We start from the raw sequence: 22,578 nt of genomic DNA, 5'->3' as shown, positions 1-22,578 counted from the left end.
ATTGAGTCTTCCTATCCAGGAACATGGTATGCTTCTCCATTTCTTCAGGGTGGTCTTTTATGTCCTTTAGTAAAGTTTTGTAGTTTTTTTTTGTGTGTGTAGGTCTTAACACTTTCCTTGTTAGGTACATTCCAGGATTTTTTAGTTTTTGCTATTTTGAGTTACATCTTTTCTGTTTTACACTTTCTGATGGGTTTTATTGGGGGTATACATAGGAAGGCTATTGGTTTTTCTTTTTTAATCTCGATCTTACAACTTATTAATTCATTTGATTACTTTGAAGTTTTTAGAAGGATGATTACTTTTGCAGAAAATGATGGCATTTCATTATTTTCTTTTTCAATATTTGTACTTTTAGGGTTTTTCATTTGTTTTGTTCTGGTCTTATTGCATTGGTTAGGTGTTTTAGAACTGTTCACTCCTATTTCTGATTTGATCATCTTGTTCCTAATTTAAGTTAATATTACTAATTTTTAAACTTTTAAAGTTTTGTGTATGTTTGTGGATATATATATATAGTCTGCACATACATGTGTATCCATGTATATATTTATTTGCTTATATGTACACGTGTGTGTGTGTGTGTGTATGTATGTGTACGTGCTTTATATTTTTGGTAGATTACTTTTAGTTTAACAAGTATTTTTTATAGTAATGGCTATTATATTTAATCAAGTACTTTTGTTGAGATGATCTATGTTCTTTGTGAACTCTGATATTTTAATGTGGTAGACATTACACTTACTAATGCTGGTCATAATATGTTTTATTTTAAAAATATCCAGTGAAGATGTATTAATATATTGTAATGTGCCCAGAACTGTGCCACATACAAGTGATGTGAAGTTATTACCATAATGTCATTATTCAGAAAAGTCTGAAAGGCTCCTCTTTTTTATGTGAACAGAGATAAATAAAGAAGGACCAAGGTAATTTCAGTAACAAGGTAACAAGTAACAAGGACATAAACAGAATGGGTGGTATGGTAAAGAGAGCCTCCTTTGATGATACCATTTGAAAAAATAGAAGCTAAGACCTGAAGAAAGAAGTGTTAGGAAAACCTAAGCAAGGGAAATTATTATTTCTTTTTTTATAATTAATTTTCCTTCTTTGTGTCCTCTTTTATTGTTTCTTTTTTTGTAGTAGTTATATTACTTCTACATTTAATTTGCTAATAAGTATTGTTTAAGTTTTTTGTTTTATTTATTTGTTTTTTGCCATTTCATTTTAGGTTTGTTGAGATTATTTATAGTGAGCTAAAGAGTTTTCCCATCTCTCTTCTGGGTGTTGTAAATAAAATAATAATCAGTTTCTTAAATATTCTAATGTTTCTTAAATTTGGTAGAAATTACCTCCAGATCCATTTGGGATCAGTACCATTTTGAAGGTCAGTCATTGACTACCCTTGAGATTTCTTAAGCATACATATTCTTCAGGGTTTAATTTCAATAATACCTTTTTCTACAAAACCATTCATTTAGTTTAGACTTTTACATGTATTGATTGTGCTATTTTCTAAATTTAATAGCTCTTTTTATATTTTTCACTTTCTTTCATTTTCTTTGATCATACTTGCCAAAGACTTGTTTTTGCTAGTCTTACCCCAGGAACAGATTTGAGGTTTCAATAATGAAACCTCTGACTCTTCTCAATTTCTTTGCGTCTGTTTTAGCATTGTTAATTACATGGATACATTTTCATTTGTATTTTGATTTTAAATCTTACTTATTTTAATTCTGCTTTGGTTCTGATGAATACATTTAAAATGCTAATTTTTTTCTGTAAAAACAGAAATGGCCAAATCCAATAGGAAATAATAATAATTTTTATTTCTTTTGATTTCTGAGAGTTAGTAGACTTTTTGTATTTCCTTTTTAAATTTTCAAATAGCATGACACCCTGGTACTTGTTAATTTTTAGTTTCTTTTAGCTTTATGTACCAAGAATGTGACCTTGTATAAATTTCTGAAAACAATTGAGATTTTCCTTTTTGCTTAAAGTTGATCAGATTTTTGTTTGTTTGATTTTTAAGGACTGTATACTCTGTTCTGTTTTCCAGAACTATAGATAATTCTATTTCTTTATCCTCTTTATTCTTGCATCATATGCTTGCTCTTCATTTCCCAATAGTATGTGCAGAGTTTCTCACTAAGTTATATGGATTTTTCTAGTTTCTTATATTTCTAACATTTTTACTTTGTTTCTTTATTATATTGTTTGGTGCATTAATGTTGGCTATTATATACTCTTAGCGTGTTTTAACTGTTATTATAAAATATCTCTTTATCATTTAATGCTTTTTATTTTGAATTCTTTTTTCAGCTGATATTAATTGAATAATGTCATCCTTGACTGAAATTGCTTTTTTATTCCCTCAAAGTAGAATATGGTTGGATTTTTTCTTATTGTTTCTTTTAAGCCTAATCTGCGTGTCATTAAAAAAAATAGAAGAATTTTCTTCACTTAATTGTATATTAACTTGTCCTTTTTGTTTTGGGTCTTCTCCTAACATTTAAGGTTATAATGAAAACATTGTATTTTCTTATTGCTTTGACTCCCCATTCCCATTTATTGAGTTTTCTTTTTTCTTCCCCATTTGGGAATTAGTCTTATCCTGTGGTAGATCTTAAATTAAGCTGACTAGCATTTGTAACTAATTGCTCCCTTCCTTTGGAATGTAGGTTTTGGCATATTTCATTATCGGCTATGGCTTTTATGTTTATAAAAATAATCTTACTAATATGTTTATGTCTTAATATACTTTCACTTTTCTAGCATTAAGGAATCATTTGTTGATAATTAATCTGAGAGGTTGAAGATATATTGTATTTACTGGTTTCTTTTCTAAATGCTTAGTTTTATGAATTCAAGTGTGTTTCTTTCTTGGATTTAGGAAATCTGATATGAATCTGATTTTTAATCATCTTAACAGCCTCCCCCTTCATCACTCCAAAAATCTTTTTGTATTTTCTATCTTTAGAATTCTGAAATTTCAGCAGGTTTATGCCTGTAGATTTTATGGTATATATGTCTGTAGGCGTTTTAAAGCTATCTCATAGGGATCATTATATTCAGGAGCTGTTTTTATGATAATTGATTTAATACCAGAAACAAGCTAAATTTGTAACTAAATTTTATCCTTCTACTGAATCTTACTGTTCATAAAGAGTTTGGAATTTTTAAAAAATACTCTTCAACTTTAATTCTTTTACAGAAGAATACACTTTTAAAATCTAGATTTGAGAATTTACGAATTTTGTCTTACTTTAAACATTTGTAATTTGCCTACTTGATAAAATTTATAATTATTAAATTTTATATTGGATTATATTAATAATTTTATATTGAGTGCCAAGCAAATAAACACTTTGAAGCATAAAACGGAGTTCATGTTTTGTGTCAAATAAAGCCATGTTAATTGTATCACTGATTCTTTGCGTATTTCTAGATAGTAGTATGTGCTTAACTGATGTTTGTTATATGGATAGATGAATATGAAAAATGTAGAAAGGAATAAATCGCTTTTTATAAATATACTTTTGAAAGCTGACTTATTTAATCAGGTTCACTTTAGTTTTAATCTCAAAATTTTATCATAATCATAGTATTCATTGACATTCTTTTTACAAGAAAAACTGTATTTTACTTTATTTTCTCTTTTTAGTCTTCATGTTATATGTATATTAGTTCTCAGTGACTTTGCTGCAAATTTTGTCTGTATAGAGTAAAAAAATTCTATCTCAGTTATGTTAATTTTGGAACAGTTTAGTCTTTATGAACAAGTATAGTATTTTACTGAAGTTTAACTCTTGTTTGTGACTATATGAAACACAAACCAAAGGAATTTTTATTAGGATATGGAGCCATGTGCAGAAGAATAAATTAATGATGAGTTTATAAGTTATACTATTTTATTTATAATTCCATCCCAGCACTTATCTGTGGAATATCTGTATGTATCTGTAATTAATCTGTATTCAAAGAATAAGGTGCATTCTACTGTCATAACCATTAGAACAAAATTAAAAAATAAAAAAGAACTTTGAAAAGCAAATAATATTTTTTCTGGGCTTTAGAGACATTGTAAACTATTAAGAATTTCTTCAGGGAGTTGGGAGTGCAAGTGTGGCTTAATCACCACCATCACCACACACAAAAAAAGAATGCATTCAATTACTATTGTCATAGATTCAAGTTATAGTTTCTTAACTTTTATGTGCAGCTTCTTTATGTACAGCTCTTTAGTATCTTTTTATATGCAAAAGATATGTTCATGACAATAAATGATGCCAAGATTTGGAAAATGTATTTTGCTAGCATTACGTTCACTTAGCCTATGATTTTAATATCACTGAGTAAGTGAAATCTTAAGTAATTCAGTTCATGACAGTTTTAAGTTGTTTTAAGAGGGTATTTTGTTTGTTTGTTTGTTTGTTTGTTTTGGTAAATAAAAATAGATTATAGATGTGTATTTATAAACCCATTTATATCATTGGAATGACCAAATGGGTCATAAAAAAATCAAATACATTCAGTAAAAGTAAAATTCCAGGAAAAAAATTAAAAAAAACATTTATCATAAACATTCTTTTAGAGAGATTTTCTATATTGATTGGATTTATTAAGATATTTAAAAGTTTTAAGTGTGGTGAACTTTGGATTGAAAATATTTTTATTTCCTGGAGCAAGTGTGGAATTATTTGTTGTTCTAAAAAACATTTCTAGTTTAATAAAGATTTAGATTACCTTTCTTGGAAGATACATTATCAGTTTAAAATTCAAATCACTATCTTGAAATTCAGTGATAAATAAGTACACAGGATAGAAGTAAGTTTGTTTATCCTTAGAGATATTTTTCCTTATTATCACATCATGTAATCTTACATTTAATGTGTTAAAGTAAGTTCCTGATTGCTTTCTTTGTCTCTGATATCACATTTATATGAAAGGTGATTTGTCCAGAAACACCTTTTACAAGGTCTCTAGTTATCTTTCTTTTTTAAAAATATTTATTTATGTATCTTTAGTTTATGTGGACACATTATTTTGTTTTTATGTGATGCTGAGGATTGAACCCAGTGCCTCATGCATGTTAGGCGAGCATGCTACCACTGAGCCACAACCCTAGTTCCTTTAGTTATCTTTCTAAAACACTAAAATTGTTTGCCTTACTGCTCAAATGTTTGTAAGCTGAGCTTAGCCTTATAATTTAAAGTCTCCATCTTCCTTAAGCATCATTCTTTTACTACTCTCTTTCAGAATTTTTTCTTCTTCCTGTGCACAATGTGTTATTATCTATTTAGCACTGTTTTCAAACTTGTTTGCACTTAATGTTGTCTTTCTGTAGAAGACATTGATAATAAAATCCGTTTTTGTATTTCTTTTTAACAGTGGTTAGGGTATTCTTTTTCCCATAATATGTAATTGGTGGTAGATATTTTTTGAGTGGAGTTTCTATGCATGATGTCTGATTAATCTAAATATACTGTCTCCTTATCCTCTGGATTATTCTTCTCTAGTATGTCAGAAATAATGTATCTGTTTTGAGGAAGAGTTCCTTTTAAATGTAATGCTAATATTCACAGTCAGATAGTCTAGCATCTCCAAATTTCCATGTCTTTGTGTTTTGAGTATTAAACTGGGTTTACTTTGGCGAGAAGGTGGGCAAAGTTTTTCTTTTAATGTTATAGTTTTTTTCTTTAAACAAAAGCAACCTCTGCAATGAAGCATCACCTTTAATTTTTCAAAACTAAAAGCATTTAACATGCACAAAACTACAGAGACTTATACAAAAAAACCTCTTTCTATATATGTGTATCTCTCAGGTTCAGTATTAGTAAGAATTTTCCAAACAGCTTTGTTTTCCTCAAGCATTTTATGACAGAGTCTTAACATTATTTTTACATTCTACAGTATGCATGTCTAAAAGATAAAGGACATTTTTTATATAATCAAAGTAATATCTTTGTATTCCTTAATAGCCAGTACTTATGTAGATTTCTTCTTGTCTCAAAAATGCAATTTTTTTTTTATAGTTGGCTTGTTTGAATCAGGATTTAAATGTCTACATTATTTTGCTGGTTATATTTTTCAAGTATCTTTTATTTAGAGCAGTTCTTTTATTTATTTTTTATTTTTTGTTCCCCTTCTGTTTAAGTGGTTGGTAATACTGTAAAATATTTCACATTTTAGATGTCTGTTTCTGTTTATTAACTCAGTGGTTCTCAACCTCCTTGTTCCTCCTAGGATTTTATGGGGGAGGGGGTTCTTTTCTCTTCCAAGGGGATATTTGGCAATATTTGGAAATATTTTTGATTGACAAGATGAGGTAGTGTTGCTACTGGTTTCTGATGAGTAGGGACCACAGAATGCTGTTAAATACATAAAGTGAAGAGGACAGCTCCCAACAAATAATTATCTGACCCAAAATATCAGTAGTGCCTATTTTGAAAAACTAATTCATCTTGTTCTCAATGCCTTATTTTGTTTTTAAACTGGAAGTTATTTCTAAAGGCTTTATTAGGTTATTGTTTATTTGGAGGGGCAAGAATTCTTCATTGGAGGTACTGCTTGTTTTTATATGTTGCAGAAATCAGGGGCATATAATGTTTGACTGTTATTCCACTTTTAGTACTTAAATAGTAGACTTAGATGGTAACAGCCTGATTTCCTAAATGAAAAATTTAAACTCCACTTTTCTAAAACAGTACAAAAGTAGACCTTTTTATTACTCCAGCCTTGAAATTCCTGGTGTTCTCTTGAACTAGTTAATTGGATAATTGGTCCCTTTGTGTTAGATATTTAGAAACCTGCCATTTCTCTGGTTCTTGCCATTGTCTTGCTTTCTTTTCTCTCTCTTCCCCTACCCTCCCTTTTTTTTTTTTTTGGAGGCACTCAGGATTAACCTAGGGCCTTGTGCATACTAGGCCAGTGCTTTGCCACTGAGTTAAGTTCTTAGTTTTTTTTTTTGTTTTGAGACAGGGTCTCCCCAGGTTGCCTAGGCTGGCCTTGAACTTGAAGTCCTTCTTCTTTGTTTGATTTTTGTGTCCTCCCCCTTCCTCTGGCTCTTCCAGATGGTTCTTCATACATAAATTTGATACATGCATCATTTCATGAAATATCCAACTGGTTAAAACAACACAACCAAAATACTTTAATTTTAACTTTAGTTGTCATACTTTATGTATTCATAACCTTAATAGCATTTTTCCCCGCTTAGCGAAACTTTAAAAAAGACATTCCTTTTCTCTTTCCTCTCTTCCTGAGAGTTATTTATACATTTCATCTAAAGAAAATATAAGGTTGTAACTGAGTGGTAGAGCCCTTGCATAACATATGCAAGGCCCTGGGTTCAATCCCAAGAACCATATGTAATAAAATAAAGTATTTAAAATATTTATTTAATTTTCTTAATTCAGACCATTTTTAATATTTATTTTCCAGAACTTGATTATGAATCATAAAAATTTTTTATAAGAATCATATAGTAAAGATGAGTGAGTTTTCCGTGGGAAAAAGCATCAGTTTTTAGTCTGAACTACCTCAGCTGAGGATGTAGTAGAGAGGTGTATATATGCTCAAAATCTGTTGTACATTTAAATAAGAGAAAAATAAGTGATTTTTTGCATGTTTATGAGATTGCACCTTCATTTCATTCTTTTTGCACTTACTCTATAATGTAGCATAAGATCCTCCCAGTTGGAAAGAGTATTGAATATTATTGTATGGCACCAGGTATCAACCCTGGAGTCTTTCGTGAGCTACACTCTCCCCTGCCCTTCAGTTGGAAAAACAAAAATTGATGTTAAAAGAGGAAGTACTCTTAGACTTTTTCTCTGAATTTGTATGGCTCTTTTTTCTCTCATTACTTATTTATTTTTTATCTTGTATTTTTTTTTATTTGTATTTAATTTCATTAAAAGATATATAAGTTTCTTAGATACTAGGGTTGGTTTTTACAAACATTTGTATCCCCTAATAGTAAATCGTTATCCTTTGCCCATAGAATGTGTTAATCAACTTTTTATTGCTATGACAAAATACATAAGAAAAACAACTTACAAGAAAAGGAAGGATTTATTCTGGCTTATGATTTCAGACCATGATTGACTGGCTTTATTGTTTGGGATCTGTTGGTGAGCAGAGGGATGTGACTGAGCAAAAACTGCTCACTTCAATGGCAGCTGGGCAGTAGACTGAGTGAGGGGAAGGGGCCCTTGGATAAGAAATACCCCTTCAGGGCACATCCCCTAGTGACCCACGTCTTCCAACTAGACCCTACCTCCTACAGTATCCACCACCTCTCAATAATGTCATCAGCTATGACTCTACCTGTGGATTAATCCATTGATGAGGAGAGTCCTTATGATCCAATCTCTTCCCAAGAATCTCACCTCTGAACATTGCTGCCTTGGAACCAAACCTTCACCCTTGAGCCTCTGGGGGCAATTTCAGATCCAAATCATAAAAAAATGGTTTTAAATAAATATGTGTTCAATAAGGAAATAAAGGTAGCATTTTGTTCCACTGGCGACTTTAAAGTTCTCTATGTAGTATTTCATAGTCATTTAAATTTACTGTTTTTAAATTATTTAAAAAAATATTTTTTTAATTGTTGATGGACCTTTATTATATGTGGTACTGAGAATTGAACCCAGTGCCTCACACAAGCTAGGCAAGCTGTCCTACCACTGAGCCACAATTCCAGCCACTCAAATTTTTTTTTATATTTTAAAAGTAATGGATTTAAAAATCAACTTATGCAGGGTATGATAGAACACGTGTGCCATCCCAGTTACTCAGGAGGTTGAGACAGGAGGATCACAAATTTAAAGCCAGCGTTAACAACTTAGTGAGGTCCTAAGTAATTTAGTGAAACTCTATCTCAAAAATATTTTTTAAAAAGGTGGGGATTAGGGATCTATCTCAGTGGTTAAGTACCCCAGGAAATTTTAAATTGACACAAAGTATATATTTCAAGTGTGATATTTCAATACAAGTACACAACAGATTTTTTTCCTAAAATAATTTAAAACATTTTTCATCTATTCATCCTTACCTGTATTAATGTTTCTATATTTCCTTTGTTCCCTCCACCCATTCTCCACCCTCCTCACCCAAGTGAGGGTTGAACACTCAAGAATATTCTACCACTGAGCTACATGCCCAGCCCCTGCTATTATTTTGAGACAGGATCATACTAAGTTGTCCAGTTTGGCCTCAGACTTAGTGATCCTCTTGCATCAGTGTCCCAGGTCCCTGGAATTAGAGGTGTCTCCACTGTGCCTGATTCCTTTCTTTTGTCTTCTCATTAAGTTGAAATGATTATGGATATTTTAATAGATAAAATTTCATTGGGCAGTAGCTTTTTCTTTAGATCCAGACTCATCTTTTGAACCATTTTTTAAGATAGGAAGACATTTTTATCACTAAGTAGTTTTGAATAATACCTTGCTGTGACCAAACCATGCCGAAAGTCGAGTTCCCAAAGTATAACATATTAGTTTCCAATTTTCCCAGACTATAACAGTTTAATTAATTACCCGAGATGATTTTTGCTTTATCATGCCTTTGCCTCTGCGTTTGAAAATAACTGAACCTATTAAAAAATTGTTGTGGTTTTTTTTACTTTAACACCTTAACAGTGGTTTTTGATTGGTTAAAGTTAATGTATACTTTAAATTTTTATGAAAATTTTCAAACGTTTACACTATTTCAGGCAATTCTGTATTTGTTTGCTTTTGAAATAGTAGAAATCTAATTTAATAGTAAATGTGTTGATTAAAAATTACACTATGCATGGTTACTTGATAGGTGACCATTTGTCACCTCATTTAAAAATGGAACATTTTAGAATTCTTATATGCTTGTTAACATATTCTTTAAGATATTTTTCTTACTCCTGTCTTGTGCATTCTAGGTATGAGCATGATTATGCTGTAGGTTGTTAATTGCTTTTATATGTCTATTTTTTATATGTCTAATTTAGTTATTAATAGTGTTAAAATTACTTTAGATTTGTGAAGTTAGCTTCTTTGGATCATATTAGTGATATTTTATATAATAATTATTATCAACATTGTTATTAATAAACAGAAATATATATATATATTTTAAATTTTATTTATTTATTTCTATGTGGTGCTCAGAATCAAACCCAGTACCCCACACATGCTAGGCGAGCACTCTACCCTTGAGCCACAATCCCAGTCCAAGAAATGTAGAGATTTTCAGAATGAAAATTTTCCCTATGCCTTAGGAGTTTATAATTCTTTAAATTTCTTTTAATTGAATCTGATTTTTCTTTCTTTTCTTTTTTTTTTTTTTTTTGGTTCTCAATATAGGATTTGTGAGCTTCTCAGGGTCCCAAAGTTCGTTTCAGGGTGTTCAAGGTGTTCAAAACTATTTTCATCATAATACTAAGAAATTGTCATTTTTACTATGTTGACATTGCACTAGTGGTACAAGAGCATCTTTGCAAGTAAACATTCTGATTTCTTAAGGTCACGCCATAAAATTATTCTAGTTTCATTGTATTTTTGGTTGCCATGTACTTGTAGTTAAAGAAAAATTAAAAGCCAATTTTACCTTAAAAATGAAAGCAGTAAAAGTTATTAATTTTATAAAAGCTCCACTTTTTAATGCATGTTCTTTTAATATGACTGGGTGTGACAAAATTGGAAGTATACATAAAGCACTTCTGCTACATTAAAAAATAGGGTTTTGGAGGAAAGGCAGTGGTGTTTTTGTTTTCAAGATGTAAGGTGAATGAGCCATATTTTTTCATGAAATAGCATTTGTACTAAAAAGTACAACTGACAAACTCAGTGTTTGGCACACATTCTAAAAATGATAGAAGTGAGCCTGTTACTTTAATTGACAATATTTATTGCCAGTAATAAAGTTTCCAAGCACAAATAAGAATTTTAGAATTCATATTTATTTGCCTAGATAATTGATAGATTTCCAGTACTTAAAAGATTTTTATGATGAAGTTAATGGTTATACAATTTTTTTATATTATAGTTTAACCTCAATATTTAATAATATTATTAAATATAAGCCTTAGATGAAATTCTTGCAAGCATAGTAGTTCATAAATGTATAAAAACATCCTGAAAGTAATGCATTTAAAGACTGATTTAAGGTCTGAAGAAGGGAGGAACTGCTGATTTATGTCTTTTAAAGTCAAAGTTTTATAGCTGAATAACTAACTTTGTAAACTCATATATATATCTCATAACCACATTAAAATTGAAAAGAACACGTACGATTTCAGTAAACAAAATGAGACTGTTCTTAAATAATAAGTTCTTACACAAATATAATTTTCTATTGTTAAGCAAGGAGCTTAGGTATCTTTTTGAATTTATTTAGGGTTATCATTATATTTATCATTGGTAATTATGTTAACATATTTCTCTGTCCTTCCCTTCTTCCTTTTCTTTTTTGTGTTTGTTTTCTAGGTGGAGTCTTTCATTTTGGATCAGGATGATTTGGAAAATCCAATGCTGGAAACGGCTTCCAAGTTGCTCTTGTCAGGTACTGCTGATGGTGCAGACCTCAGGACAGTAGATCCAGAAACACAGGCTAGACTGGAAGCTCTGTTAGAAGCTGCAGGTATGTCTGTTAACTCTACATAATAAGAAGTCTACCTGGGCTGGGGATATAGCTTAGTTGGTAGAGTGCTTGCCTTGCATGCACAAGGCCCTGGGTTCAATCCTCAGCACCACCAACAAAAAAAAAAAAAAAGAAAAGGAAAAGAAATCTACCTTATTATCCAAAGTTGCACATAAACCTAATAAAAACTCTTGTTATTATAAATGTGTGGTCTTGTGTGTTTAGTATGATAACAATTCATAAAGGTTAATCATTACTCTCTAGACAATTACATGGAACATATTTTAAAACAGATTTTAATTTTCATTACTCGAGTGAAATGTTTGTGAATTTACCTACCTGCATGCCAAAATGTACTTGTAATCCCCAAATCAGTATTCAGACTTTCATGGATAAGCACAGAACAGCAGAATTTTTGAGTTACCATATCTGCGTGTTCCCAGCTAAGGTCAAGCAAGATGATGCTTCCTGCTTTTAACTCTTGTATTATAAACGTGTGTTCTTTAGCAGTTTGTGTAGTGCCTTTTTCCCCCCACATTTTTGCTCCCCCTTTTTAAGTACTGGGGATTCAACCTTGGAGTGCTTTACCAATGAGCTACATTCCTAGCCCTTTTTATCTTTTTATTATGAGACAGAATCTAGTTCTTGTTAAGTTGCCCAAGCTGACCTCAGATTTGCATTTCCTGTGCTTTAGCCTTCTAAGTCACTGGAATTACATACAAATATGCACTACTTAATCTGGCGCGCACGCGTGTGTGTGTGTGTGTGTGTGTGTGTGTGTGTGTGTGTTTACTAGTGATTTCACTGCTTAAAATGAGCCCCAAGCATAATGCTGAGTGCTATCTAGTGTTCCTTAGCATAATAAGATGTTCCCTAGTATAAGAAAGTGTTATGGAAAAAATGTGTTTGTTAGGTAAGCTTTGTTCAGGCATGAGTTATAGTGTTGTTGATTGTGAGTTCAGTGTTCAACAATACATGTCAGATAAGATGTAAACAGAAACACATGTGTCAGATAAGATGTAAACAGAAACACATGTGAACAAGGTTATGTATTACTGAAAATGCTGTAACCAGATATTTGAGATAACCTAATCTTGTATTTGTCCTAGGAGTAATGGTTCAGAATTTAGTAATTCAGGTTAACAGCAACTTCTTAGAACATATCTTCCATAAATAATTAATAAGTGACTGTATATAATTTCTCCTAGGCATTGGTATAGGCTGTCTCTTATAACCTTGCATAGTAAATCATCATACTTTTGTAGAATGTATTGTAGTGTCCCTGTAAGAATGATGTTTTAATTAGAGATTATGTACATTATCAAAGATTTATTACCATATATGTAAAATATGCCCTAAATGTAAGGTGATAATAACTCTGAATCTCTATAATCAGTTTTAAAAATCCTATATATCTTTTTAAGTTTTTAAAAATAGGCATAAAATATACTCTGAACATTAATTTTTCATGGCTTGAGAACTCTGATGCTCTATATATTGTATATCAAGTGCATGGTAACTGCTATTTTATTATAGCATAAAAATGACTTATTAGTGTTCAGTAATTCTTTCAATATGTCTTGTAACAGAGCATCTACATGTTGGAAGGACTCATGTTTAAATAAATTGTAGAATGGATTATTAAAAGGATTTCCACCAAACACAGGCAATCCATACATAGTAAGGCATATGTAAGGTGCTCTTTTTGAGTATAGAAAACTGTTTTTAAAGAATGGTTGAGACATAATTTAGCTTTTGCTAGAAATTTGCTGTTGCTTTAGAAGTGCAAATTATACTATAGAAATTAGAATTATGAAATTATTTGAAAATATGTCATGAGTAGGTTTAATAAACTACACTTTAAATGCTTAAAAGACTAATTAATAGAATAGGGATGTTTGTTTTCTGTTGACCCTAGAGGCAGAACCAAGTTCAAAGATGAAAATAGATTTCAGTTGATAGCTGACTTTTGGAGATAGAGTGCCTCTTTATGGGATGCTAGTAGTTGCTTCACTATTCTTGTTTTTATATTCTCATTTTTTCATTACAGTCGCTAACAAACTTGCCTCCTTTTACCCCCTTTTTTCCTCATTTATCTTGTTTTTCACTTCTTGTCTCCCTTCTTCTTTTCCTTCCTAGTAATAAAAATTTTCAAACAAAAGCTTAGAATAACATAATAAGCTCTCTTTCATCCATTTTCAGTAACTACAGCTATATGGGCAGTATGATTTCATGTTTATCCATTTTTGCTTGTTTTTACAATTGATTTGTTTGAATTGGGATCCAAATAAGGTTATCCTATTTTAAAGTATTATTTTTTCTAAGTGTATTTAATTATATTTGTCCTTTTTTTTCTGTTGTTGAAGTAGCAGTTATTTGGACCACTATATGGATTTTGTCATTCCTCTGAGTTAAAGTTACCATAAATCAGAATTCAGATCCAGATATTTGATTAATTCAGTTTATTTTGTTTTTGGCAAGAATAATCTTTCATGGTACTGTATATTTCCTATGTATCACACAGGCACTGTCTGGTTTTCCTCTTTTTGTAATGTTGATATTAAATAAGGTTTAAGTATCTAAAGCTTTATTTGAGAAAGGATGCGTGGGAGGTAAAAATATTTGAGACCTGTCTGAAAATGTTTTTCTTACTAATCTCATACTTAATAGTTTGATTATGTACAGAATTCCAGTATAAAAATAATTTTCCTTCAGACTTTAGAAGCTTCTACACCCTTATTGTCTTCTTTCTGGTGTTGCTTTTTGAAAAGTTTGATGGCACATTTATTTATGATTTTTCCAAATCTGTGACAATTTTCCCTATTACTTTTTCAAAGCTTGAGAATTTATGTCATTTTAAAATTTTTGATCTTCTTCGGAATACTCTTGGTTGTTTTTACATTCAGAATTTCCCTCAAATGTCTGGTGATCACTTTATTCTATTTGTAGTCAATAGCAATGACATAAAAAGATAATTAGAAACTTTACAAATGTTTTCCCAATTCACATGCTTTACTATAATGCATGTATTGGTTTCCTGTTGTAGTATAACAATTCATTTAAAACATGGCTGTGTGATATGGCATTCATTTATTATCTCTTAGTTTCTGCCATGTTTCTCTTGTTTAAGGTCTCACTGGGCTGAAATTGCCCGTGCGAGTTGTCATCTGTTGCTTTGGGAGAAAGTTCACTTCCCATTTCATTGTTATCAATAGCAGAATTCACTTCTTTCCAGGTGTAGAACTGAGATTCCACTCTCATGGTCTATATTAGCTGGGACTCTTCTCACTACCCTTGAGCATGCCCACATTCCTTGATACATGATGATATTTATGCAAAGAGTGGCATGCAGAATTTTTTTATTCCCCAAATTTTTGACTTCTATTTTTCTAACCAGCCAAAGAAATCTCTTTCTTTTATGAGCTTGTATGATTGGTTTGGCCCACCAGGGCAATCTGTCTTCAGATCAACTGTGCCCTATAATTTAATTTAATCATGGGAATAAAATGGATCAAATTCAGTATCACAAGAATTGTGTAAGCTATGTATGCCAGGCGTAGGTAATGTAAGGAACATTTGAGAATAGTTAGCACTGATTACACAGAGATCTTTCATTTATTTGTGAGCGCACCAAATATTGGTATCTTTAGATCTTTTCTTTGTGTCCAGTTTTTCGAAAAACATTCGTGATAATTTTTAGGATTATGGGTACTGAGAAAGTGTAAGAGGACTGAGAATTTCACTGCTCATCATATAGATGTTCACTTATTCTTCATTTTCCATTTAGTACTTTATTTCCTTTTCCTGTAGTCCTAGAACTTTCTGGTTCTAGACCTAGTCCTAGACCTTTATGGTTCAGTTTGGAGATGGACACTTGTGTTCATTTACTCAGCACAATTGTTAAACCACTTTTAATGTTTTACAAATAAAGCCTTACCCCTGTGTCTGGTACCTTTAATTCCTGAGTCTTATTAGGGTGATCACCTTGTTTTTCACTTGTTAAGTTTTTCTTATTCTGTTGTTAAATCAGTTACGTCTCCTAATTTGCCTTCATAAATAAATGTTTTTTAGATTTAAAATTATTCCCTAGTTTTTTCAAGGATCGAGTTTCTGTTGCATTCCACTCCTCTTTTAAAAATTATTTTAAGAGGGGCAAACAATTATTTTTTACTCCCTTATGTTAAAATCAGAAATCTAAATATTTTAATGTGCCTTCTTAAGTTATGTGATTCTTTTGTTCACTTGTTTAAATGTCAGAAGTTGGAAAGAATAAATGTGGTCATCTTGTTCTTCCTCTGTTTTTTGATTGGTCCTGATTAATACAACTAGAAAAAAAGGATCATTATAATGCAAAATAACTAGTATGATTAATTTTTGATGACTACTTATTCAAAAGGTTATTATCATCTATATCTTTAGTTATTTCCTATTTAGTACTAGAATAATCTGTTTATGAATGCATGAGATGTTCATAAAGATTTATTATAAAGTCTTTTGATAAATATTTATCATCTTGCCTAGTTCCTTTTGCTATCACTGACAAATATTTGTTATATAGTTGATCTGGGTTGGCTGCAAAATTCAAACTAATTCTCTTACATGGAAATCTGCCACCTTGAACTTAGTGGTGCCATAATATTCTTTTAACAAATAAAGATGATATCTGGATAAATATAACTGTAGCAGATTCAGCAAATTATATGGTAAATTATCAGTCTTCCCAGCATAAGACTGTTTTTATCTTTTGCACATCTTGATTAGCGGGTATGAAATTTGACTTCTGTGAACATGTTGTTACAGCTAAATCATAGAGGCTTCTTGCCAGATTACCTTTGATCTTACAAGATATAATACTTGATATCTTAGATTTTTTAAGAAAGAAGATAAAGTTTTCTTCTATAAACTTTAAACCCAAACTTACATTTATCGTGCCCCCTTTACTGTTACAAAATATATTTGCGTAGATATTTTTATTACCAAATGAACTTTTTGTTTCTGCCATTGTTCTAAAACCTGTGTTGATGTCTCTTAAGCTTCGATTTGCATGTGAGTCACTTGAGGATCTTTTTAAAAATATAGGTTTTAGATCAGTGAAGCTTGGGGTCTGAGATTCTGAATTTTTGACAAGCTCTCAAGTGATGGCAATGCTTCTATTTAATGGACCACATATTTGAGTAGCAGGGTTCAATAATATTCATCATAATATTAGATATTAAAGACTGTTGATCTTCACTATACATCAGAATTGCATTTAATATGTGACTGCCTATGCCTTACTTTCTACTACTGAGAGAGAGAGAATTTTTTTTTTAATATATTTACTTTTTAGGTTTTTTTTTTTTTTTTTTTTTTTGGCAGACACAACATCTTTATTTGTATGTAGTGCTGAGGATGGAACCCCGGCTGCACGCATGCCAGGCGAGTGCACTACCGCTTGAGCCACATCCCCAGCCCGAGAGAGAGAATTTTTTAATATTTAGTTTTCAGTTTTCAGTGGACACAACATCTTTATTTGTTTTTTTTATGTGGTGCTGAGGATCGAACCCAGCGCCCCATGCATGCCAGGCAAGCGCATTACCGCTTGAGCCACATCCCTAGCCCTCTACTACTGAAATAGATCTGCAGATGTAGGAGAGCTTAAAACCTATAGTTTTGAAAAGTACCACAGGTGATTCAGTGCCTCGATTAAGAACCACTGAATTATAATGGTTAGAGATAAGCTTGCTTTACAGGAATATCTAGAAAAGAAATACATGATGTTTCATTTAAATGGTCACTGACCATTTCTGCTTTTGAATTTCTTTTTCTTTTTGCTATTCTGAATGACTTTTAGAATGGTAATTTTATATACTTATATTTAGTAAGTATATGTAGTAAGTCGATATAATTTGAAATAAGAAATACTCATATATAGCTTATAGTCTAAAATGTATTTATTATTAGGTCACTTTTTCTTTTTCTTTCTTTCTTTTTTTTTTTTTTTTTTTTTAACAAGTGATAGGCCAGCTAAATATACTTGAGCAAAAGTGGACATTTACCAAAAATAAGGGATGGTACTGGTGCTACTGTCGTCAGTGCATCAAAAATAACTTTTTCAGGATGGTTTCTCCTTTCTGTTTTTCTACTCTCCTCTTTGTTGACTTTATTTTGGATGTTTTTTTTCTGTATGTGGTGATAAAAGTAGCTAAATAGTGCTTGACTCATACCTTTCTAATTTAGCAATCTTTGAACATAGGTTTCTTTTCCAAAGCCATGACAAGACTTCTGAGAACTTCTGGTTACCCCAGCATAGGCTAATGACCCATATCAGACATTGAGGGAGAGATAGGATCACATAGTTATGAGCCACATGGGAAGATTAAGATGTTTAGAAAATTTGAGGAGTTTTTTCCCATATTTTAGTGAGATAATATATATGGCTGCTGTACCATTTGGAGATTTTTATTTTTTAACATATGTAGATTTAAGTAACATGAACTTTGCTTTGTTTTTCCTTTTGGGTATATCCATTTTGGTGTGAAATGATATAATAGGAATAGGCAAATTATCCACGGCTGATGGTAAAGCCTTTGCAGATCCTGAAGTTCTTCGGAGGTTGACGTCGTCTGTTAGTTGTGCGTTGGATGAAGCTGCTGCTGCACTTACCCGTATGAGAGCTGAAAGCACAGCAAATGCAGGGCAGTCGGACAAGTAAGTACTTTCTTGCCATGATCAGTATAAGAATTATTTTCTTAATAATAAAGATGACTAAATTATTGTGCAGTTATTTTGTATTTGACACTGTGCTAATCACTTAACAAAAAAAACCTTATACATTATAAATTTTACTGTCATTTTTTAAATCAAAAGCTGAGAAAGATGAATAACTTGATCAAGATCAAATAGGCGACACATGGCAGAGCAGCAGTGTTTGTGTTACTGAAAGACTAATTTCTTAGTCATTGATATTAAAAGAAAATTTTTGCTTAAAGTTTTGTTTTCTTTTTATGTGAAGAAGAAGTAAATTCTTCCCAATTAGTCATACCATCTTTTAGTTCATGTGCATAGTTCCAACCAGTTTGAAGGACATGATTTTATTTGTCTTACTGTGTTTTATAAAAAGTAGCAGCTCTAGTTCTCATAATGTCAGTGAGAATCCAAGGGACCTAATTTTTAAATTTCTTATAATTTTTTGTACATAGTACTTTAAAGTTAGTAAGGAAGGGCTCAGTAAATATTTTGTGACATGGTGTTCTAAGATTTCCTGATGATGATAGGCCATAAAAATCACACCATCTCATATGTGAACACAATTGTGTGTGTGTATAAATGTATATATAAACTCTTAAGGAAGTGACTTTTGAAAGTAATCATTGATATTTTATTTTTTCAGTCCCCAGTGACATTTTTCCCCCTCTAAAATAAAGCTGTTTTGCCTACTTTAGCAATTAAAAAAATGGGAGTATTCTATTATAGTCCTGCCTCACATAACAATGGGAATATATTCTGAGAAATGTATTGTTAGGTTATTTTATTGTTGTGTGAGCATTATAGAGTGTGCTTGTTGAATTAAGACAGGTAGTACTTTTGTAGGTGATAATCTTATGTGATCACTATTGTATATGTACAGACCATTGTTGACCAACATGTCATTAAGGCATGTTCATTTTTGTGTATATATGTGTGTGTTTGATTGTATACGTGGGTTCAGAAAGAAAACAATAGCATTTAAAAACCATCTTAAAATAATTGTTTGGTAGTGTTTTTATGCAGTATCTCCTGAGAGCATAAAAGAGCTTATATAGAATTGAGGTGTATGAATTTGTTTTTATATTAACTCTGTTAGTCATTACCTAGATTTTTGCATTTTTTATTAATTTACCGTTTTTCTAGATAGACTTTCTTTACTTGACATTGGGTTCTATTGCTAGTTAATATTCAGTTCTACTAGCCTAAAATATTATTGATAATGTCTAAATATTTTTAATGAGATGTCTGCTGAGACTGTTGAAAATTAAAAATACCTTGAAAATATACAAGTCTAGTTAAACTGAAACAATAAAGCATGTTTGTAATAATCTTATTTATTCAGCAAAGCTTGAGAAATATGATGTAGTTAAATGCAGTGAATGTTGTATGCCAATTTTTATGTTAAGTATGATGCCCTGTGCCAGATTTAATACGTTTGTTCAAAGATCTGAAGTTTGCCTATTGCTAGAGTAGATCCTACAAGGTTGTTTAAAAGTTAGCATACATGTGGATATTAAATGAAAAGACAGAATGGTAGAAGAGGAATATGCATGAAAAAGTGAGAGATAATACCTTGAAAGAGAGAAAAGATGTTTTTGTACAAGAAGCATATTGTGGGAAGGATTTGTCCTAACTTGTTTAAAAGTAAAAATGTAGGTGTGGGTACTTTCATTGTACAATGAAGTGGGAAATTAAGAGACTTTAAGAGGCAAACTTGTTGAGCACTGTTTGAAACTTTGACTTGGGTAAGGAGAAAATCCAATTGACAAGAAATGAAGTAATATAATATAGTATAGCATACATTAACAAGAACTGTGGGTTAAAAAAAAAGAAACAATCTAATGGGGAAGTGCCAGAGTAGTATTTGGTTTGGAGGTCATGTTGCATTTTTAATTTGGGGGAGAGTGTCAAGGAAACTCTTGTGGCTTTTTTTTTTTTTTAATTTTTTTTATAGTACATTGACATAATACCCTTATTTAATTTTTATGTGGTGCTGAGGATCAAGCCCAGTGCCTCACACATGCTAGGCAAGTGCTTTACCAACTGAACTGGAGCCCCAGCCCTCCCAATGACTTTTTTAGCAAAGACCTGAAATGGGTAAAGGAGTCATCTGTGTCTGAAAGAGGAGCTGTCTTGGCAGAGGGGACAGCAAATGGAAATATTTTGAGGTTGGTGCTTGTTTAGGACATTTGATGAATAGTAAGACCACTATGGCTACAGGGGGAAGAAAAATTGTGAGAGAGGAGGAGATAGAGCCAGTATAAAAGGGAGAAGGATCATGGTATCCTGCCACTGGTCAGATCCAGGATTTTAGTTTTTACTGTGAGTGAGATTACAGGATTCTGAGCAGAGAAGTGGTATGATCTATTTCCCTTTAAAGTACTTGTCCTTTACCTTTGCCTTTTTAAAAAGAGTCTGTAGAGCAAAGGTGAAAGATGAGAAGCTTTATCATAATCTGGGCTAAAAATGATGTTCTTGAATAGCAAACAGTGGAGAAAAGAGAGTGATTATCCATGAGTGGCTTTAGTAACTGAAGTGACAAGGCCATGTTTTAGAGGATGATGTATGAATTGAGTTATATTTGAAATAAAGTTAATACTACGGGCCCTGTATTTTCATTTAGAAGTAAAAGGAATGTCTAATATAAATTCTTTTAGAAGGCTTAAAAGGCAAAAACTTTTCTCTTAGTTTTATTTTCTGTTGTTCCATTTTTCTATTCCTTGTACTTGAATCCAGTTTTTTCCTTGACTCTATTTTTTGGAAACTTTGCCTGAAATATGATTATATAAGTAAATATACTCCCAAAAGATTCATTATCATTTATTTTATTAATATAACATGCCTCCATGTTTTTTTTGTTTGGGTTCCATTTACCTGATCAAGGGACCTTGTAAGGCTTTATAAATAGTACACATTTTGTCCATTTTATGTTTTGGGGGGGTAAAGTTTCATGAAATTTATATGGGGACCAAACAAAGTGAAGTATAATTATAGCTTGTACTTTGTGTGAGATTTCTATAGAATCTTGGCTTTTGTTTTTGGTATAGGGATTGAACCTAGGGGTGCTTAACCACTGAGCCATATCTCCAATTTTTTGTTTATATATTTTATGTAGAGACAAAGTCTCCCTGAGTTGCTAAGTGCCTCATTAAGTTGCTGAGATTGGTTTTGAATTCATGATCCTCCTGCCTCAGCCTCCCTCACCACTGGGATTACAGGCATGTGCCACTGTGCCCAACAAGATTTTCTATACAATTTAATCTTCAAATTTTAGTTATTTTTCCACTTAAAGTAAGTTAAATTAGATAGACATTATCTTTGAGTTGAATAACTGAAAACATTTTAGAATATTTGACTTTCTGTTTATTTTTTTGGCTTTTTTCTTTTTGTATTGATGCTTGAACTCAGGTTCAGTCAAATATACCACCAAACTATATCCTTAGACCTTTTTTTATTTTTTATTTTGAGGTAGTCTTGCTAAGTTGTCCCAGCTGGCCTCAAACTTGGAATCCTCCTGCCTGGGTCTCCCAAAATTGCTAGGATTACAGATGTGTGCCACCACACCCATCAGAATTATTTTAATTTTAAATAATTGACTTTTATGTGTAAATTTTAAGTTCAGTGAGCTCCATTTTTTAGCTTTTTGATATGAAATTTCTTGTGATTATTGAAATAATCATTCTTGTTCACAGAGCTGTTATTAAGAGTGACATCAAAAACCAAGTTATACTGTACAATTTTTTATATTGTTATCTCCTAATCCTACAATATTCTTCACCTAACAGCCGCAGTTTGGCAGAAGCCTGTTCAGAAGGAGACGTAAATGCTGTGCGGAAGTTACTCATTGAAGGGCGAAGCGTAAATGAACACACCGAGGAAGGGGAAAGCCTCCTTTGTTTAGCTTGTTCTGCTGGCTATTATGAGCTTGCACAGGTTTGTCTCATCAAAATAAATCTTTTTTTTTTTTTTTTTTTTTTTTTTTTTTAATAAATCTGGCCTACTTAGTAAGAAATATTTTGAGATACAGTCTTGCTAAGTTGTCCAGGCTGGCCTCACACTTTCAGCCATTAAGTTTATTTCAGTATAGTTTTGTTAGACAAAGTTTGTGTGTTTATCGACTTATGAATAGATAAGTGTTAAATATCAGTGTTCAGGTTTTTTTTTTTTTAATGATGCCCTGTGTTCTATCCCTGGCACTGCAAAACGAAAATAAAAACAAAAAATTTGATA

The 22,578-nt window shown here is 31.5% G+C and overlaps 1 protein-coding gene across 6 annotated transcripts in view; it reads left to right on the top strand.

Annotated features, from left to right (window-relative positions):
* Positions 1 to 22,578, top strand: part of Ankrd17 (ankyrin repeat domain 17) — a 150,091-nt gene that overhangs the window by 56,108 nt on the left and 71,405 nt on the right. For all 6 annotated transcript variants that reach the window (XM_076864967.2, XM_076864966.2, XM_076864963.2 and 3 more), the window contains exons 2-4: positions 11,466 to 11,619; positions 18,153 to 18,309; positions 22,134 to 22,281. In XM_076864967.2, coding sequence (XP_076721082.1) covers positions 11,466 to 11,619; positions 18,153 to 18,309; positions 22,134 to 22,281 — 459 coding nt within the window. The remainder of the gene's footprint in view (positions 1 to 11,465; positions 11,620 to 18,152; positions 18,310 to 22,133; positions 22,282 to 22,578) is intronic.

This window comes from Callospermophilus lateralis, chromosome 8 (assembly GCF_048772815.1).
Source record: "Callospermophilus lateralis isolate mCalLat2 chromosome 8, mCalLat2.hap1, whole genome shotgun sequence".
Lineage (NCBI taxonomy): Eukaryota > Metazoa > Chordata > Mammalia > Rodentia > Sciuridae > Callospermophilus > Callospermophilus lateralis.
The sequence above is the reverse complement of the archived record's forward strand: the minus strand, read 5'-3'. Positions and strand labels throughout refer to the sequence as shown.